This window comes from Natrix helvetica, assembly GCF_964273705.1.
Source record: "Natrix helvetica genome assembly, chromosome: 3".
NCBI lineage: Eukaryota > Metazoa > Chordata > Lepidosauria > Squamata > Natricidae > Natrix > Natrix helvetica.
Window position 1 is genome coordinate 160,096,351 of NC_138549.1, and position 17,586 is coordinate 160,113,936.

The 17,586-nt window shown below is 42.3% G+C and overlaps 1 protein-coding gene across 2 annotated transcripts in view; it reads left to right on the top strand.

The window, feature by feature from the left end:
- The first annotated feature begins 1,679 nt into the window (after window positions 1-1,679).
- The window catches only part of RTF2 (replication termination factor 2), a 79,007-nt gene continuing 63,100 nt past the window's right edge, over window positions 1,680-17,586 (top strand). For both annotated transcript variants that reach the window (XR_014174838.1, XM_081946374.1), the window contains exons 1-5: window positions 1,680-1,842; window positions 3,344-3,438; window positions 3,539-3,632; window positions 4,396-4,535; window positions 13,961-14,039. Coding sequence is in view for 1 of the 2 variants with exons in the window: in XM_081946374.1 (XP_081802500.1) it covers window positions 1,774-1,842; window positions 3,344-3,438; window positions 3,539-3,632; window positions 4,396-4,535; window positions 13,961-14,039 (477 nt within the window). In the remaining variant the exon portion in view is untranslated. The remainder of the gene's footprint in view (window positions 1,843-3,343; window positions 3,439-3,538; window positions 3,633-4,395; window positions 4,536-13,960; window positions 14,040-17,586) is intronic.

Below are 17,586 nucleotides of genomic sequence, written 5' to 3' on the forward strand. Positions count from 1 at the left end.
TTGGTCGCGAATACACATCGATTTCGCAGGGCCAGTCCAGAGACAAACATTCTTAATAGTTGTGGATGCATACTCCAAATGGTTGGAAGTAGTCCTAATGACTTCAATCACGGCAGAGGCAGTCATTAAGGTACTACGGCGACTTTTCGCCACTCATGGTCTGCCCGACCTCCTGGTCTCCGATAACGGGCCCCAATTCACGGCCATGCAATTCGAAACATATCTAGCAAGTCAGGGAATTCAGCATGCCCTTGTTGCGCCATTCCATCCGGCCTCGAACGGACAGGCGGAGAGAATGGTGCGATCTGCAAAAGAGGCCCTCGCTAGGATGGGCCCAGGTGATTGGCAAACACGCATTGATCATTACCTTCTAATCCAACATATTACCCCCAGCGCCACGACAGGTAGGAGCCCCGCTGAACTCCTCATGGGCCGCCGTCTACGGTCTCACCTGGACCGACTTCACCCAAATTACTCTGCCACATCGCCCCCAGACTCTACAAGCAAAATTCGGAACTTTAGCATAGGGGATTCAGTATACGCCCACAACTATGCAGGGGGGACGCTGTGGATGCCGGCAAGGGTAATTGGTATCACGGGTCCACGATCATACTTGCTGGAACTAGATGATGGTAGAAATTGGAAAAGGCATATAGACCAACTCCGGGGTCGCCTAACACACTCAGACCTTCGATCAGCTAACGAGGACTATATTCCGTTGGAAAGTCAGCAACCCGAGAGCCCAAACACAGAGGATCACAACACCCCGGAGCCCGGAGTGGAACCAGAGATCAACGACGGAGCGGAACAGCATCCAAGCAATGAAAGCCTTCCAACCCCCGACTTCGCGGAATGGAACTAGACAAACAAGCTGATCTCACACCCACTCCAGCTCAACCTGAACTCAGACGATCCACCCGTGTAAGACAGAAACCGACGTACTTAAAGGACTTTATTACAAACAGGAACACTCCGTCTAAGAAGGGAGGGGTGTTAGATATTAGCATATATCGCTGTAAGTCTCCACTCAGGTCCGCCGCTAGGGCGGGAACTAGGGATCATTCTGATTGGTCGAGAGGCGTACCCAATCCCTATAAAAGGGGAAACCTCAGACCACACACTAAGCTGGATCACTACTACTATTAATAAAGAGCTGTTAAGTCACTACTTGTCCGGAGTCTGTTCTCTCGTTGCCCGAATCTAACAATTATTTTATTATTTTATTTTATTATTTTAATTTATTTTAATAATTTAATTATTCTATTCTATTCTATTCTACTCCTACTCCTACTCTATTCTTCACATCATCACGCCCATACTGACTCAGCCACAAAACCCTGGTTACTCAATTCGCAGAAATGTTAATTCCTGAACTTCTCCTACGGGCTGAGCGAGCACAGGGCAAATAGGGCAGCGTTTCTCAACCTTGGCCACTGGAAGATGTTAGGACTTCAACTCCCAGAATTCCGCAGCCAGGCTTGAAGCCGAAGTCCATACCCCTTCCAGCTGCCAAGGTTGAGAAACGCCGCCCTTAGAGGTAACGTGCGGTTGCCTAATTCGTATCTCAGCCTGCAGCGCAAATACAGCCCTAAGGAGACACTTCCGCCTTGGGAAGCCGCTTCGTTGCTAGGTTAACCGAGTGACATAACTGTACACGTCATCACGCCTTGCCCGCTATTTCGCCAGTCTACGACGGAAGAGCTCAGATCACCTGACCGGAAGTGTCTTTCTGCCTGGCAACCCGGAACTTTCAGAAAGCCAGTTGGAGGCGAAATGGGTTGCGATGGAGGAACCATCCCGAAACGGCACGAGCTGGTGAAGGGCCCTCGTAAGGTGGAGAAGGTGAGGCCGGGTTTAGAATGGGGAGCTCCGGCTGATGGTGTATTCCGTTCTGGGCAAGAGAAATGGTGGCCCAGATAGATCCACTACTTCAGTTTTTGGGTCCTTTTTGCAAGTACAGGTAGACATGTAGCAGTTCATTTGGTGACCGTTCAAAATTACAACGCAGTGAAAAATGTGACTTGTGACCGTTTTTCACCGTTTGCAACTTGCGCCGTGATCATGTGATCAAAGTTCAGGTGCTTGACTACTAACTCATATTTATGACCGTTGCTGTGTCCAGGGGTCATGTGATCACCTTTGCTGACCCCACAAGGAAAGTCAATGGGAAGGCTTAGATAATAACCGGGTTACTAACTTATCAACTGCAGTGATTCATTTAGTAACTGTGGCAAGAAAGGTAATAAAATGGGGCACAATTATCACTTTTCTCACTTAACAGAAATGTTGAGCTCAATTGTGGTCATAAGCTGAGGACTACCTGTATAGCAGACAGGAGTTTCATCGAATTTCATAATGTTAACCCGTTTATGGGAAAAGTAATTCCAGAAGTAGAGAGGCAACTAGGAATTGGTTTGATTAAAACAGCAAGTGTTTTTTTGTAATGGGGTTGCATGGGTGGGATTTGCTGTCCCCAGGCCTGTTGGGAGAGCATATTTCATCATCTTCAGATTATTGTACTGTGTTTGTTTTTATATGATTGGTTACACACACAGACACACACACCATTCCCAAGTTGCTTGCTTTCCTCCACATAGTTTGAAACATTCGAGGAGGTTGGCCACAAGATCAGAAAAAAGCCATGTCAAAGTAGGTGTTGAAATGGCATCAGGTTTTTCAACAATTCAAAATGTGGGATTATAACTTGCTCTTCAGCATTAGAAATATCCAGATGGGCATATACTTGCCATTGTGTTTACAGATAGACTCAGTTTTGATTCCAGTGGTGAATAAGCATGGTGAAATAAACACATAATGTTGTGGGCACCTGCTTACTTCTGTGATTACTTCATTTTTGTGAAGGTGATTGAAGCCCCTTTCTGATAGAGGGGTTTGCTGGTTGTTGCTTGGTTTGTGCCATTTTTTTGTTTTGTTTTTATTTCAGTATTATTGCTCTCTGTTTTTATCTGGCTGCAGCCCATGGTTTCAAGGAATAAGGAGGTGTAAACATTTGATAATAAAATAAAAACAAATCATTTTACACCTATAAAGTAGAAATGTAGCAACCTGAAAGTAAGTGGTGTGATGTGACACTATAACTAAAAAAGCATAGTCTTGGACTGCCTAAGAAAATATTATATCTACATAGATCATGGCACACTGTAATATTTACTTGTGTTATGTAGACTACAATACAGGAGAACTTATGTAGCTTAGTTGACCAACTATAGGATATCTATGCAAATCAAAATGGGTCAAAAAATTGCATGCAAAGTAAGTACAAAGATTTTGCATTTAATTATTTCTTTTTCTAAAATTGTATATAATTTGTTATATTCCCCAGGTTGACAAAAATGCAGAATTAGTAGCCCAATGGTACTATTGCACTCTAAGTCAAGAAAAATTAAGCAGACCTATAGTAGCTTGTGAACTTGGCAGGTAAGATTACATTTTAAATTCTTTTTCAAAGTGTCACATGGTTTGAATAAGTTTGAATTAGAAAGTTAGCCTACTTTTCACAATGTATTTTCTATTATAGGCTTTATAACAAAGATGCAGTCATTGAATTTTTGCTGGATAAATCTTCTGATAAAGTCCTTGTGGAGGCTGCATCCCATATCAAGAGTATTAAGGTATGATAACAAGTTTAAAATACATGCTAATGATTATAGTACACAAGTTAAATGGAGAGTCAGAAAATTTATCTTTATTTTCTTGACATAAACTTCTTTGATATTAATGAAACTTTGAAGCACCTTATTTGCACTTTATGAAGTGTTTTTCCAGTGAGACTGGTCAATCAGGGCAACCTGGTCTACCTAAATATGGGACGGAGCATACTGCTTCCGCTTTCAGCCCCAATCCAGGAGCCTTCGCAGGCAGTTGCTTCTGCAAAAAAACTATTTTATGTTACATTTAAATTTACTGGCAAATGTATTTATTTGTCGGTAAATTTAAATTTGCAGAATATTCTTTTTTTAAAAAAATTGGGAATATGTGAAATGCATTTTCTTCCAAAACCAAACACCAACATGTTTCTTTTTTGCTTCTGTGACATAAATATATGCTGTTAGGCTGCTTCTTTTTACCTATACTGCCTCCTTTTTGATTCTTATGCCTAAACATTCTCACAATTCTTTCTATAAGAAGGAAGATTTTCTCCTTCCCTCATGCTTTTAAACTTATAAAGGTCCATTGGTGTTGTTTAACCTAATTCAGGAAAAAAAGCTTTTATCACCAGAAACTGCCTGCTTGCATCTACCCCCTATGACCAAATATATTTCTTTCTAGAATATTTGTATTTTTCATACACTACTGTTGTCTTCCAATTTAGATTATACTTCCTTTATCATAGTGTCAAATCAAGTTACGTAAAGTATGGTTCATTTCTTGCAGAATGCCATAGAACTGAATCTCTCAGACAATCCAGCTTGGACTGGTGACAAGGGTAATACAAAAGGGGATAAATACGCTGACATCCAAAGTGCACGTTTTATTTGCCCTGTGGTTGGATTGGAAATGAATGGAAGGCATCGGTAAGTGTTTCCAATTTAATTAGGTTATAAATAACATGCTTTGCTGTCTTTTTTAAAGTGTGGCCCTTTTCATAAAAAGCTTGCTTGTTCTGTTCCATAATCTTTTCAAACGATGAAAATAGGAAGATGTAGAATATTATTGAATGTTAACATTATAAAAACTGTTCAGTAGAAGTACATTGTACAGTGTAAAAAATTATAATTACGTGTGACTCCAAATGTTTGAAGTAGTAACAAATAGTTCAGTGAAAATAATATCCCTATGAAAAAAAATATTCCATGTCAGATATCACTAAGAAAAATAAAGAATAAAACTGTTAATACGACATTACTTATGTACAAATCTTTGGTAAGATTTGTTTGAATGATGCATGAATTCAGCACTAAAAGGTAGAGACAAACAAACAATCAAACTCAGAGAGCCACCAAGGACTCTCTACACCATGGGGTGATTCGAGAGGGACATAATTGCCTCCCTCCATCTCTGTTCCAGTCCAGAAAACATCCACCATTATATTTTCAAGCAATAATTGAACATTCTAATTCTGTCAGCTACAGATTCCTCTAATGTACACAACAAAAAACACTTTCCGTGATTGCACTAAGTAGCAATTTGTTGGCTTGCTTGCAGTCTTCATAAAATATGGGAGAGGCAAGATACTGCAATTGTTGCCCAGGTTGATGGATTCCATTGCAGGCACAGGATTCAGGCCCATACACAGATATTGCCTACTCCTACTTACTGCTGCTGCTTAGCAACATCCACTCACTCTTTATTTGGAACACCAAGGCCAGTGTATCTTGATTGTTGCCATCACCAAGCAGTAAGTAACAGCTGCTCTCATCACTGCCAGTAAAACATTGCTTCACCATTGCCCCAGATCCTAGCGGCTGATCCAGGCAAATATGCTACCATTCAACAACATTTGATACCGCCAAATAACGGACCTCACACTATATGAGACAGTCATATCTGTCTCAAACAAACCAAGGTTTGTGGTTCTGGGTCCATTTTAAATGTTATCAGAAGCACCTGGAAGCCTCCTCCTCACAGTGCTATTCCTTAATTACTCTGTTAGACTCCAGCTCGATAAGCAGATTGCAGTCATGGCTAGGAAGTCCTTTGTACAGCTCCTTCTTGTGTGCCACTCCTGGATCGGCAGACTCTGTTTACATTCACTCACACTTTAGTCACCTCCAGATTGGAGTACATACATTACATGGGGTTGCCCTTGGAGACTAACTCAAGGCTTCAGCTAGTACAAAATGTAGCAGCATGGACAGTTATGTGCACTCCTAAAACAGAACACGTTACACCTTTGCTCCATGAGCTACATTGGTTGCCAGTTTGCTTTCAGGTCAAGTCAAGTCAAGTAGGTTTTATTGTCATTTCAACAATATACCGTACAGTACACAGTGAGACGAAACAACGTTTCCTAGGACCAAGGTGCTACATCAGACAACATAGATAAAAAGAAAAAGAGCAGAACACAGAACTACATATAGCTCTAAATCTAAGAACTTAAAGAGTGTTGAGGAGTCTGATGGCTTGTGGAAAGAAACTTACACAGTCTGTTCGTGAGGACCCGAATGCTTCTGTACCTTTTTCCAGATGGCAGGAGAGTAAAGAGTGTGTATGAGGGGGGGTGGGGGTGGTCAGCCACAATATTTTTGGGTTTACGAATGCAACGTGTAGTGTATATGTCCATGACAGAGGGAAGAACAATCCCGATGATCTTCTCTGCCATCCTCACTATTCACTGTAGGGTCTTGTGATCCAAAACGGTGCAATTCCCAAACCAGGTGGTGATGCAGCTGCTCAAGGTGCTGTCGATGGTCCCTCTGTAGAAGGTTGTGAGGATGTGTGGTGGAAGCTGTGCCTTCCTCCGTTTCCTAAGAAAGTAAAGACGCTGCTGGGCCTTCCTTGTTATGGATCCGGTGTTGAGGGACCAAGTGAGATTCTCCGCCAGGTGAACACCAAGGAATTTGGTGCTCTCTACGATCTCCACGGAGGAGCCATTGATCTTCAGCAGGAAGCGTTCGTGTTGTGTCCTCCTGAAGTCAACAACCATCTCTTTTGTTTTGTCTACATTCAGAGACAGGTTGTTGGCTTTACACCAGTTTGTTAACTTCTCCACCTCCTCTCTGTATGCTGTCTCGTCGTTCTTGCTGATAAGACCCACCACCTTTGTGTCATCAATGAACTTTATGATGTGATTAGAACTGTGCATTGCTACACAGTCGTGCGTCAGCAGGGTGAACATCAGGGGACTGAGCACACAGCCCTGAGGGGCTCCAGTGCTCAGTATGATGGTGTTAGAAGTGTTGTTCACGATCCGGACTGTCTGAGGTCTTCCAGTCAAAAAGTCCAGGATCCAGTTACAGAGGAAGGTGTTCAGGCCCAACAGGGTCAGTTTCCCCATCAGATGTTGGGGAATGATAGTGTTGAATGCTGAACTAAAGTCTATGAACAGCATTCGTACGTATGAGTCTTTGTTTTCTAGGTGAGTGAGGGCTAGATGGAGTGTAGTGGAGATGGCGTCGTCGGTGGAGCGGTTCGAGTGGTATGCAAACTGCAGTGGATCCTATGTTACGGGCAGCAGGGTCTTTATATGCCTCATGAAGAGTCTCTCGAAGCACTTCATGATGATGGGAGTAAGTGCAAGGGGACGGTAGTCATTGAGGCAGGACACTGATGATTTCTTCGGCACGGGGATGATGGTCGTTGTCTTGAAGCACTTTGGGACAACAGAGGTACTCAGAGAGATGTTGAAGATGTTGGTGAAAACATTTACCAGTTGGTCTGCACACCCTCTGAGCACTTTGCCAGGAATGTTGTCTGGTCCCGCAGCTTTCCGTGGGTTGACTCTGCTTAGAGCTTTCCTCACGTCAGTAGTGGAGAGACAAAGTATCTGGTCGTTGGAAGGAGGTGTGGTCTTCCTTGCTGTCACGTTGTTCTGTGCTTTGAAATGGGCAGAAAAGCTGTTTAACACATCTGGAAGTGAACCATTGCTCTCACAGGCAGGTGGTGATGTTCTGTAATTAGTTATGGCTTGGATGCCTGCCATATATGCTGTGTGTCGCCGCTGTTCGTGAAGTGTTGGTGGATACTATGGGCATGCGCACACTTTGCTTCTCTGATGGCCCGGGACAGATTGGCTCTCGCTGTTCTTAGGGCTGCTTTATCACCTGCCCTGAATGCAGAATCTCGGGTTTGAGTAGAGCACGCACCTCTCCAGTTATCCACGGCTTCTGGTTGGGGTGTGAGATAATTTTCTTGGAGACTGTAACATCATCAATGCACTTGCTGATATAGCCGGTCACTGACGATGTGTATTCCTCCAAGTCAATGGAGTCACTGTTGGTTGCAGACTCCCTGAACATGTCCCAGTCAGTGCATTCAAAGCAGTCCTGAAGAGCAGAGATGGCTCCTGCTGGCCAGGTCCTCACCTGCTTCCAAACTGGTCTTGAACGTCTGGTGAGTGGTCTGTATGCTGGAATTAGCATAACAGAGATGAGGCCTGAGTAACCAAGGTGGGGGCGGGGGTTCGGACTATATGCACCCGGGATGTTTGTATAAACAACATCCAGCGTGTTTTCCCCTCTGGTTGCAAAGTCCACATTTTGATGAAATTTAGGGAGCACAGTCCTGAGATTTGCATGATTGAAATCTCCGGCAACAATAAACAATCCATCAGGCTGTGTGTTCTGCAGTTCGTTGATGGTCCGGTGAAGTATACAGAGCGCTTCCTTAGCATTAGTGCTAAGTGGAATATACATACCGAGTATAATAGCAGTGGTGAATTCCCGGGGTAAATAAAAAGGTCTACATCTTACAACCATAAACTCCACAAGCGATGAGCCGTAGGTGGAAACGAGGACAGAGTTTTTGCACCATTCTGTGTTGATGTATACACACAGTTCGCCGCCACGAATCTTACCGCACAGAGCTGCATTTCTGTTGGCACAAAACGCAGTTAACCTGTCCAACTGAATAGCAGCATCCGGAACTCTTATCACTCAGCCATGTCTCCGTGAAAACAAAGATGCAGCAGTGTCTATATTCACGCCGTGTAGCTTGCTGGAGTCTGAAGTTGTTTTTGGTCGACAGCTATGCAATGCCAGCGGGCGACACCGAGGAGTAGGGCCTTCTCTGTGATGGGCCCAACCCTCTGGAATGACCTCCCCCCCGACATTAGAACCACTTCTGACCTCCGCTCCTTCCGGCAAAAACTGAAGACCCACCTGTTCCGACTGGCAGGCCTGGCATAATTCAACTGTCCCTCCTGGCAAATGTATTATATCTGGTTATTTTAGGGTTTTTTTAATTTACTGTATTTGTTTTTAGGGGTTTGAATTTATTTTATATCTGCTTTGTACAGTTCTTTTAACTACATTTTAACCTCCTCCATGTCAATTGTCAACTGTACATATTTAATTTAATTTTATTGTATCCTGTTATATTTTGTATGAACTGTACACCGCCCCGAGTCCCTTGCGGGAGAGGGGGCAGTCTAGAAGCATTAAATATTATTATTATTATTATTATTATTATTATTATTATTATTATTATTATTATTATTATTATTTGATTAATAAATAAATAAAATTCTGGAGGCTCTGCACGTTCAAGCTTTCATCACTACCGCTGACAAAGTCCTTCATAGCTTAATAGCCCAACAGGTCAAATGGCACCAGAAGATCTTCCTATCCTTCTCAGCCATCACCTTCATCTGTTGACATATTTATGCAACTGAACTGTAGTGTTATGTATACGCTGGGTTGACAAAATCACAAATGAGGAGGTGATAAGCCACCTGGGAAAGCAAAGGGAAATCATAAAAGCCATTAAGAAATGAAAGTTAGAATACTTAAGACATGTGATGCAACACCCAGAAAAATACGGCATCCTTCACTTAATACTCCAGGCAAAGATTGAAGGCAAAGGAGGTCCAGGCAGAAGAAGAACATCATGGCTTCAAAACCTAAGGGACTGGTTTGGACAAAACTCAGCATCACTTTTTCATGCAGCTATTGACAAAAATAGGATTGCCAACATGATCGCCAATGTCCGATGATGGATATGGCACAAGAAGAAGAACTGTGGTAGCCATTATTTAGCCTCAACACTGTCACTCAAAATATCTTGCACATCTTCTTAACATCACAAGAGATTTAGATGTTCATGTATGAGACAGTTCACATGTGTGGCCTTGGGGCTGAGATTACTATGGTTCATCACACAGTCAGCCAAATGTTTAGACCTGACTTGACATTTTTATCCATCTGTTGAGGCCTCCCCAAAGACCTGGGATAGACAGAAGTGGATGTTTGATGGTGTTAACAGATCCCTTTGTAGGATGTAAGCTGTTCTGAATAAGACTCCCTTTTGCAATTGATGGATGGTGAATTTGTCAATGCTAGTGGTGTTCAAGTGGTGCTTCAGTTATTTTGAGCCTGCGCCCAAAGGGCCTAGCGTGATTGGTACTATCTTTGCTTTTTTGTTCTTTGTCTTATTAAATTTATTTGCCACCTATGTCATCATGGGACTATTCTAGGCAGCTTACAACAATAACAAGCAAGGACATAAAAAGGAAGGTTAAGGAAAGTGAAAGTGAAATAATAGAACAATAAAATAAGAAAAAGACAACAAAGAAAATGTATCAATATTTAATATTGATATTGATATTGACTAATAAAAAAGATGGGTGAATGGGGAACGAGGTGTAAGTGGAATTTGTTGTCTGTCTAGCACTACCTCCAGAGTAGAACTCCCCCATTGGGACTTCAGGCCAACCAGGCAGATTGTTGAAATCTGACAAGACTTCATGAATGCTAAAAAGTCCAATTATATTACAGTATTTGCTCCATTGTGATGGCTTCTGGCATCTGAATTTTTTCCCATTCCTGCTGTACAAGATTCCTTGGCTAAGAAACCTTTGATGACATTGAAGTAGTAAATCCATATTCTTAAGCAAATGAGGGAAAAGTTCTTTTAAAAAAACACACCCGTATACAAACAGAACTCAGCTGAATATTTAGTCCTAAAATGTTTTTGTGTATTAAATCCAATGATACTTGTTTCCTAGCCAATGTGATTAAAATTGCAGCTTAAATTAGATGGAGTTAAAACATTTGTTTGTGTTCTTATTTTAGCACGCGATTTTTTAAAAATAGTTCTGAGCAGGTTAGAATTATTTACGCTGTCAGGGTTCCAAATAGCATCCAAAAGTAAATCAGAGTCTGAGGCAAAAGTTTCCTCAAAGTTCCAATATACTAAGAGAACCATGTTGGTAAACCTGGGAAAACCCGAATCTGAAAGCTTCCAGGTTTTCCCACCCAGTTGAAAGTTCAAGATCCCAACACTCACAAGTCGATCACATGGTCCAATCTTCCACTGCCACGAAGACAGAATCCACCCATCCAGTTCCAGCCAGGTGCAGAGACAAAGGATGTTGTTATGGCTACTTATCACCCCCATTTCCCCACAATAGAAAATGAATAGAAAATGAATAGTAGAATATGTAGCAGGCCCAAAGTCCAAAAGAAAAGGCCTGACAAATACTGTGGTTTGAGGGTGGGAAACGCAGCACATAGGCCAGCGATGGCGAACCTTTTTTGGCTCGCATGCCATAAGTGGGGGGAGCACAGGGGGGTCATGTGCGGGCGTGCCACAACCATAATTCAATGCGCGACCCCCCCAGTGTGCATGCATCCACTACAGGTGTGACCTCCCATTTTTACATGCTTTTTTTGCCCTCCCCAGGCTCCAGAGGCTTTATAGGAGCCTGGGGAGGGCGAAAACAGCCTCCCCCGCCCCAAGGACGCCCTCCAGAGGCATCAGGGAAGCCTCCAGATGGTCCCTGAAGCCTTCAGAGCGCTCAAAACGATCCTCCGAGGGCAAAAGATGGCTTTAAAAAAGGGTGAACTCAGCTGGCCAGCGCACGCATGCATGCTGGCCAGCTGACAGGGCAGCGCCTCGTGTGCCCTGACAAATGGCTCAGCGTGCCACCTGTGGCACGCGTGCCATAGGTTCGCCATCACTGACATAGGCCAGTCTGAAACCCACATATAGGCATATTTACTCAGGCAGATTTATTAGTATGTCACAGCAATAAAGACTATATTTTCAATAACCTGTATCAGGGGTTTTAAGTTTTTATTGGGTTATTTTTTTAATTAAGAATTTATATTTTAAAAATAGAATCCTGGAACTGCTAGTGAAGGAGCAAAAGTCTATTAAAACTAGAAAATTGGCTGCAGCTGAGTGAACTCTCTTCTTCTATTCATCTTTTGTCTTTAGTCTCTTATGAACTCCCTGGAGCATAGTTTTTTTTTAAAGCCCTCTGTAATGTAACCTCAAATGGCTCCATGGTAAATGCAGATAATTTATTATCAATAGTATAAATTATGAAATTGATTATGTACAGTCCCTAATAATACAATTGCGTGTTAAATGAAAAAGGATAATATAGATATAAAACCAAAACTCCAAATAAGTCAGAAAATATACACTGAAGGTGATCTTACATTTTTTTTCTCCTTCCTGCTTCCTCCTCCTTTCTGTTCTCACAAACCTAAGAAACAGACAGATTCCCAATTTGTTCTGAATGCACTTTTTCAGAAATAAACATACACAGCAGTAAGTACCATTCTCACTGGTTTTACTGTTAGGTATTGGAAAATGCTGTCGTGCTTGGCTCTCCCTTATTTCATTCAGATCCTTATTAACCTCTTTTCCCTTCACTGTAAGCCAAACATAACATATGATTATGCAGTCATTAATATTTACAGTTTACAGCAGCCTTGAAACTTGTTGTACAATTAGCTCTCAATGTATTCAGTACAACTTTCCCCCCCCCAAAATAAGACAGGGTCTTATTCTCCCCCCCCCCCAAAAAAAAATAAGTGCTTGGCCTTATTTTTTGGGAGGTCTTATTATTTTTGACGTGCAGGAGGCGGCAAGCGTGGTCACCTCATGGCTGCTGCTGTGTTGCAATATTTTTGCGAAGGATTTATTTCAATGCATGCGCTCAAAAGCCCAATTGGGCTTATTATCCAGGGAGGTCTTATTTTCAGGGAAACAGGATATATATTCATTAATTACCAAAATTCTTACTTTTACATTGTTAGAGAAATCAAACTTATTGATGAATGTTTGTGAACCTCATCCAAGAATGACTTACAGGCTTAGGTCTGAAATGTCTGGATCTACCTACAACCCAATATTTTAACAATTGGCAAAGAAAATGTTAAATCTAAGAAACACCCATGATGTTTATTAGTTTACTAAAATGTAGTAGCAAATATTGTAGTCTTGCAATGTTTTTTTTTTCTTAAAATGTTCATATCACCACATATTAATCTTTGTTAAGAACACAGGCGATCTGGGAAATACAGAATGATTAATTGGCAGTTTTTCCAAAAACATAAAATATTTTTTTTCTGAAGACAAATTGAAAGAAGAAGTTTTCAAATTGATTATGCAACAAAAGCCATATATTTCAAAAGCCATTAGTTGATTAAGGTAGTTGAAAATATTTTTTTAAAATAGTGTTGCGTATTTGATTTCCCAGAAACAATATCTGGTAAGAAAATTAGCATTATTATGTCTGCACCATGTTAAAATCTCAGATGGAGCATGGGAGTAATATTCCCTTGTTTTGTCTTTTTAGTAAGCTCTGGAAATTTTTTTGTTGCAACAGGATACCACTTCTCTACTCCATCTGCAAATTGTTGTTAGTCAGGGATTTGCTTAGAAAATCTGGCCTTGCAAAGAGATTTAATTCCTAACAAGGAGTGTGCAGCATTGCAACTAGGATACCTTTGAAACAAATAGTGTATTGATTAAAAATTAGCCTGTATAACATTACCTACAGCGGGATCCTATATATGTTTTCACAGAAATAAATATACATGAATTCTGTAGGTCTTGTTACTAGTTTAAAATATACAGGAAGTCTTTGACTTACAACAGTTCATTTAATGACCATTCAAAAGTACAACAGGCCTAAAAAAATGACTTTGACCATTTTCCGCACGTACAACTATTGCGGCATCCCCATGGTCACATGAACAAAAGTCAGACGCTTAACAACTGACTCATATTTATGACAGTTGCAGTGCCTGGGGTCATGTGAGCCCTTTTTGCGACCTTCTGCAAAGGTCAATGGGGAAGCCAGATTGACTTTAACAATCATGTTATTGACTTAACAGCTGCAGCGATTCACTTAACAAGCAAGATTGCAAAATGGGGCAAAACTCACTTAACAAATGTCTCACTTAGCAGCAGAAATTTTGGGCTCAATTGTGGTTGTAAGTCAAGGACTACCTGTATAGGATTGCTGTTCTAATCAGAGTTGCTTTAACTGGACTAAGTGCTATGTGTTTAATTTACTTAATCTCTCTTCCTTTGGTTTTCTCAGCTTTTGCTTCCTACGCAACTGTGGGTGTGTGTTTTCTGAACGTGCTCTCAAAGAAATTAAAACGGAAACTTGTCACAAGGTACGTTACCTCCTTGCCCTGACTCCAATAGTTCCCTGTGTTTCTCTCTCTCACTCACACACACACGCACACACCATTCTAGGATAACCTTGTCCTGTGTTCCTTTATCTTAAACTCTGTGGATTTTAACAAAGCTTTCATATTAGCTAACTAGATTGCATTTGTGAGTTAAGGAAATATTTATCCTCACTGCTTCATTTTGATTTTGGGTGCAGTTAGCTATTGAGAAAAAAAAACACCATCGGTTGTTCATTCAATGGGAATCTTTGTCTTTTGTCTTGGCAGTCCAGTAAAAAATCATTCAAGCACAAAGCTTTTCACTTTTGGCCAAATTGACATCTGTCTCTAGAGCTAGGATTTTGTTTTATGCGGCCCTACTCTTTAAGGAACTCTGATGATAAAATGACTCTGTTCTTCATTCCGAAGGTCTCAGTAGTCCCCCAAATCTAGATACTTTCTTTTTGGTATTATGAACGGTTGCTATAGATCTAGTGTCACTTTGAGTTCACAGGTCTTTGAAGTTTTAATTCCTTTGTGTTTCAGGAAATGCCCAGCTAGGCAGGCAGGAAGATTCAAATGGGAGATTAGGCTTGAATCTTTGTGCAACTACAAGAGATCCAGGACTAACCCATTCACGTCCCCAGCTCCATAGAGTCTTATCTGTCTATTCCCAAGAGAAAGCAAGCAGTCTGGAGATATTTCTGTGTAATAGGCAGAATATAATGAAGTATTAGCTTGAACTCTGCATGTGTGGGTCTGGTTGCTTGCACCTGACAAGCAAGTCTATGCTGTAAGCCCCTTTTGTATTCCACAATGAACCCACTGAATAACCTTGCAATATGGACAGTCTTGACTTTTCCTGGTTCACAGTTATTCATAGTAACATAACTTCTGTGATTGTCCTCATTTAAAATGAACAGAGTATTGAACACTGCAGTTTCTAAATTTGTTTCCTTTTTACTACTGCAATAAATGCAGAGTTTTTGACATGGTGTTGCTTCTTGAGTTTGAAATACAAACGTCAGTAGACAATGATTTATTGGTTTTGCTAATTGTACTGAATTTCTTTAGAGATGGTTCCTTTAGCCATAGTGGTTCTCATCATTATTTCTCGTGATCCTTCACAAAACAAGCTTAAACATCCTTGCAGTTGAATCTCTTCGCTGAGGCGACTTGTTTGTTAGGTGACTGAGAGAAAGAAATCAGAGTGACAGACATTGTTGAATTAATTACTGTATTATCATCTTAAAATATTTCTTGGAAAGAGAGGTTATGAGTGTTCTTTTTATCATTAAATGCATTTATAATGATTTTTTTTGCATGTTGCAGAAGTTTGACTTTCTTTTCAAATTCTGATCAATGCCTACATTTTAAAAGAAAATTAGATCTGAAAGAGAGTGGCTTGACAGACATCACTATCCAGACTCAAAGTTTGTGAAAGAATTGCTAAAAATAAATATATATACACTATATGTGAATAAAATTACTGAGCTGTGCAGTTTCTTTAGTTCCCTTTTATGCAGTGTTGTCAGTCTAGACACCAGTGCACGGGTGTCAAACTCATGGCATCATGTTGCTGTCACGTGACATATCACAATGTTTTTTCCCTTTGTGGAGCTGGGGTGGGTGTGGCCTTCGTGTGACGCATCCGGCCCCTGGGTTGCCAGTTTGACACCCCTGCTCTAGTGCTTCCCTGCTTCCCTTCATCAAGTAATTTATTGAGGTTTTTCTCCCTCAATATTCTGTTTTCCTGAGATGAGGTAGACAACTAAATTAGAAAGGCCTGGGTCTCTCTCTCTTGAGATTTGTTCTAATACATGAGAGGGCCGCTTTCTTCATAGCAAGGACAAGCTTTGGCAGGCATGTTGATGAACATGCCTTCTAGAGCAGGGTGTCAAACTGGATTTCTTCAAGAGTCGGATCAGCATTGCAGTTCTCTGCGGGCCAGCCGGGGAAGGGGGAGATGGGACGGATGCCTCCTGCAGTATCCTGCTGGATAAAATCGGGTGCGGCGGGTCACGCACGGCCCATTTGCACCCTGTTTTGGTTGCCAGAGGCACTGTGGGCCGATTTCCAAGCTGGCCCTGCGGGTCAGATTTAAGCATCCCGTGGGCCGGATTTGGCCCATGGGCCTTGAGTTTGAGAACATCCCTGTTCTAGAGCTTTTGGACAATTATTTTCCCTGGGAAAAATAAGGGAGACAGTAATGGATGCATGGCTAGATGCAATATTTAATAGGAACAACAGACCCTGCAGCAAAAAAGTATAGAACTCCTGTAACCTCAACACTTTGTGTGACATACCAAAGTATCAAATTTGTACTTCAAAAGTGAGCAATTGCAGATTTGGTGTTGTTTTGTTGGGGGATTTTAGGGATCAAATGCTCATATGAAGCATTTCCCTAGCTTTTGGCACTCATTTTCCACCGTAACTGAAAAAAAGAAGACTGAAAACGTCAATCTTACACATTCTGCGGAAGAAACTCTTGGGGCCATCAAAGGGATGCTGCCAAGCTAGGCATAGCCCTAGACTATATTTTTGTATCCTGACTGTAGCATTTGGATAAACATTAGTATTGTACTGTAGATTGATGATTGCAGATGCAGAATACCAATAAAGGAGAATATTTGTACCTCAGGGTTGACATGAGGGGTCCTTGAGCTTGCTTGTAAAAGTTTCATTACCCTAACTAGGTAACCTCATCAGTGCTAGTAAGGAGTGCTGTTTTATATTCTGGTGACTTGCCTGGGCCGGCTGCCATAGGGTCCACAATCATAGAGCGCACTCCTAGAGTGGCCGTTGCCGGAAGCCGAGTTCCGGATTTTGGAAGCCGGAGAAGAAGTTATGCTCGAAGCGCGGCAGTGGCGGCAAAAGCAGCGGCAGCGCCCTGACCCTGCAGGGAGAGCTGGGCCAGGGCATGGTGAGGCTGGGAGACATGCAAGCTGGGGACGGAACAGGCGTTCACGCAACCACCCTCTCCAGCCGGGCAGAGCTCCATGCACTGATCTAGGAAGTATTCCGAATGTGCCAAGCCACGGGAGCTGGGGGGCGGGCAGAGCACCACGTGGCTTGGCAACTTAGGGATACCCTCTAGGTCAGTGAATGGCGCTCTGCCCAGCTGGAGAGGGGGTTTGCCGGGCGGCTGCTCATGAGTGTGGTCACCTCATGGCTGCTTCACCCCTGAGGCTTTGCCCGGCTCTTCGGGAGCTCGCTTGCAAGGGAGCAGCCGCCCGGCAACTGCCCCCTCTAGCCAGGCAGAACGCCACTCTCCAACCTAGTGGTATCCCAAAGGCGGCAAGCAACGTGAGCGCCTTTCTCCCCCCTGACTCCCGTGGCTTGGCACCTTTGGGATACCACTAGGTCGGTGAGCGGTGCTCTGCCTAGCTGGAGGGGGGGTTGTCCAGGGGGGCTATTTTCAGGGGGGGACTTATATTTTTGCCCATGCGAAAAATGTGGCAAGGCCTTAGTTTCAGGACAGGTTGTATTTTCGGGAAAACACGGTAATCAAAGAGAGAAGCAACCTAGAAGTAAGGAGAAATTTCCTGGC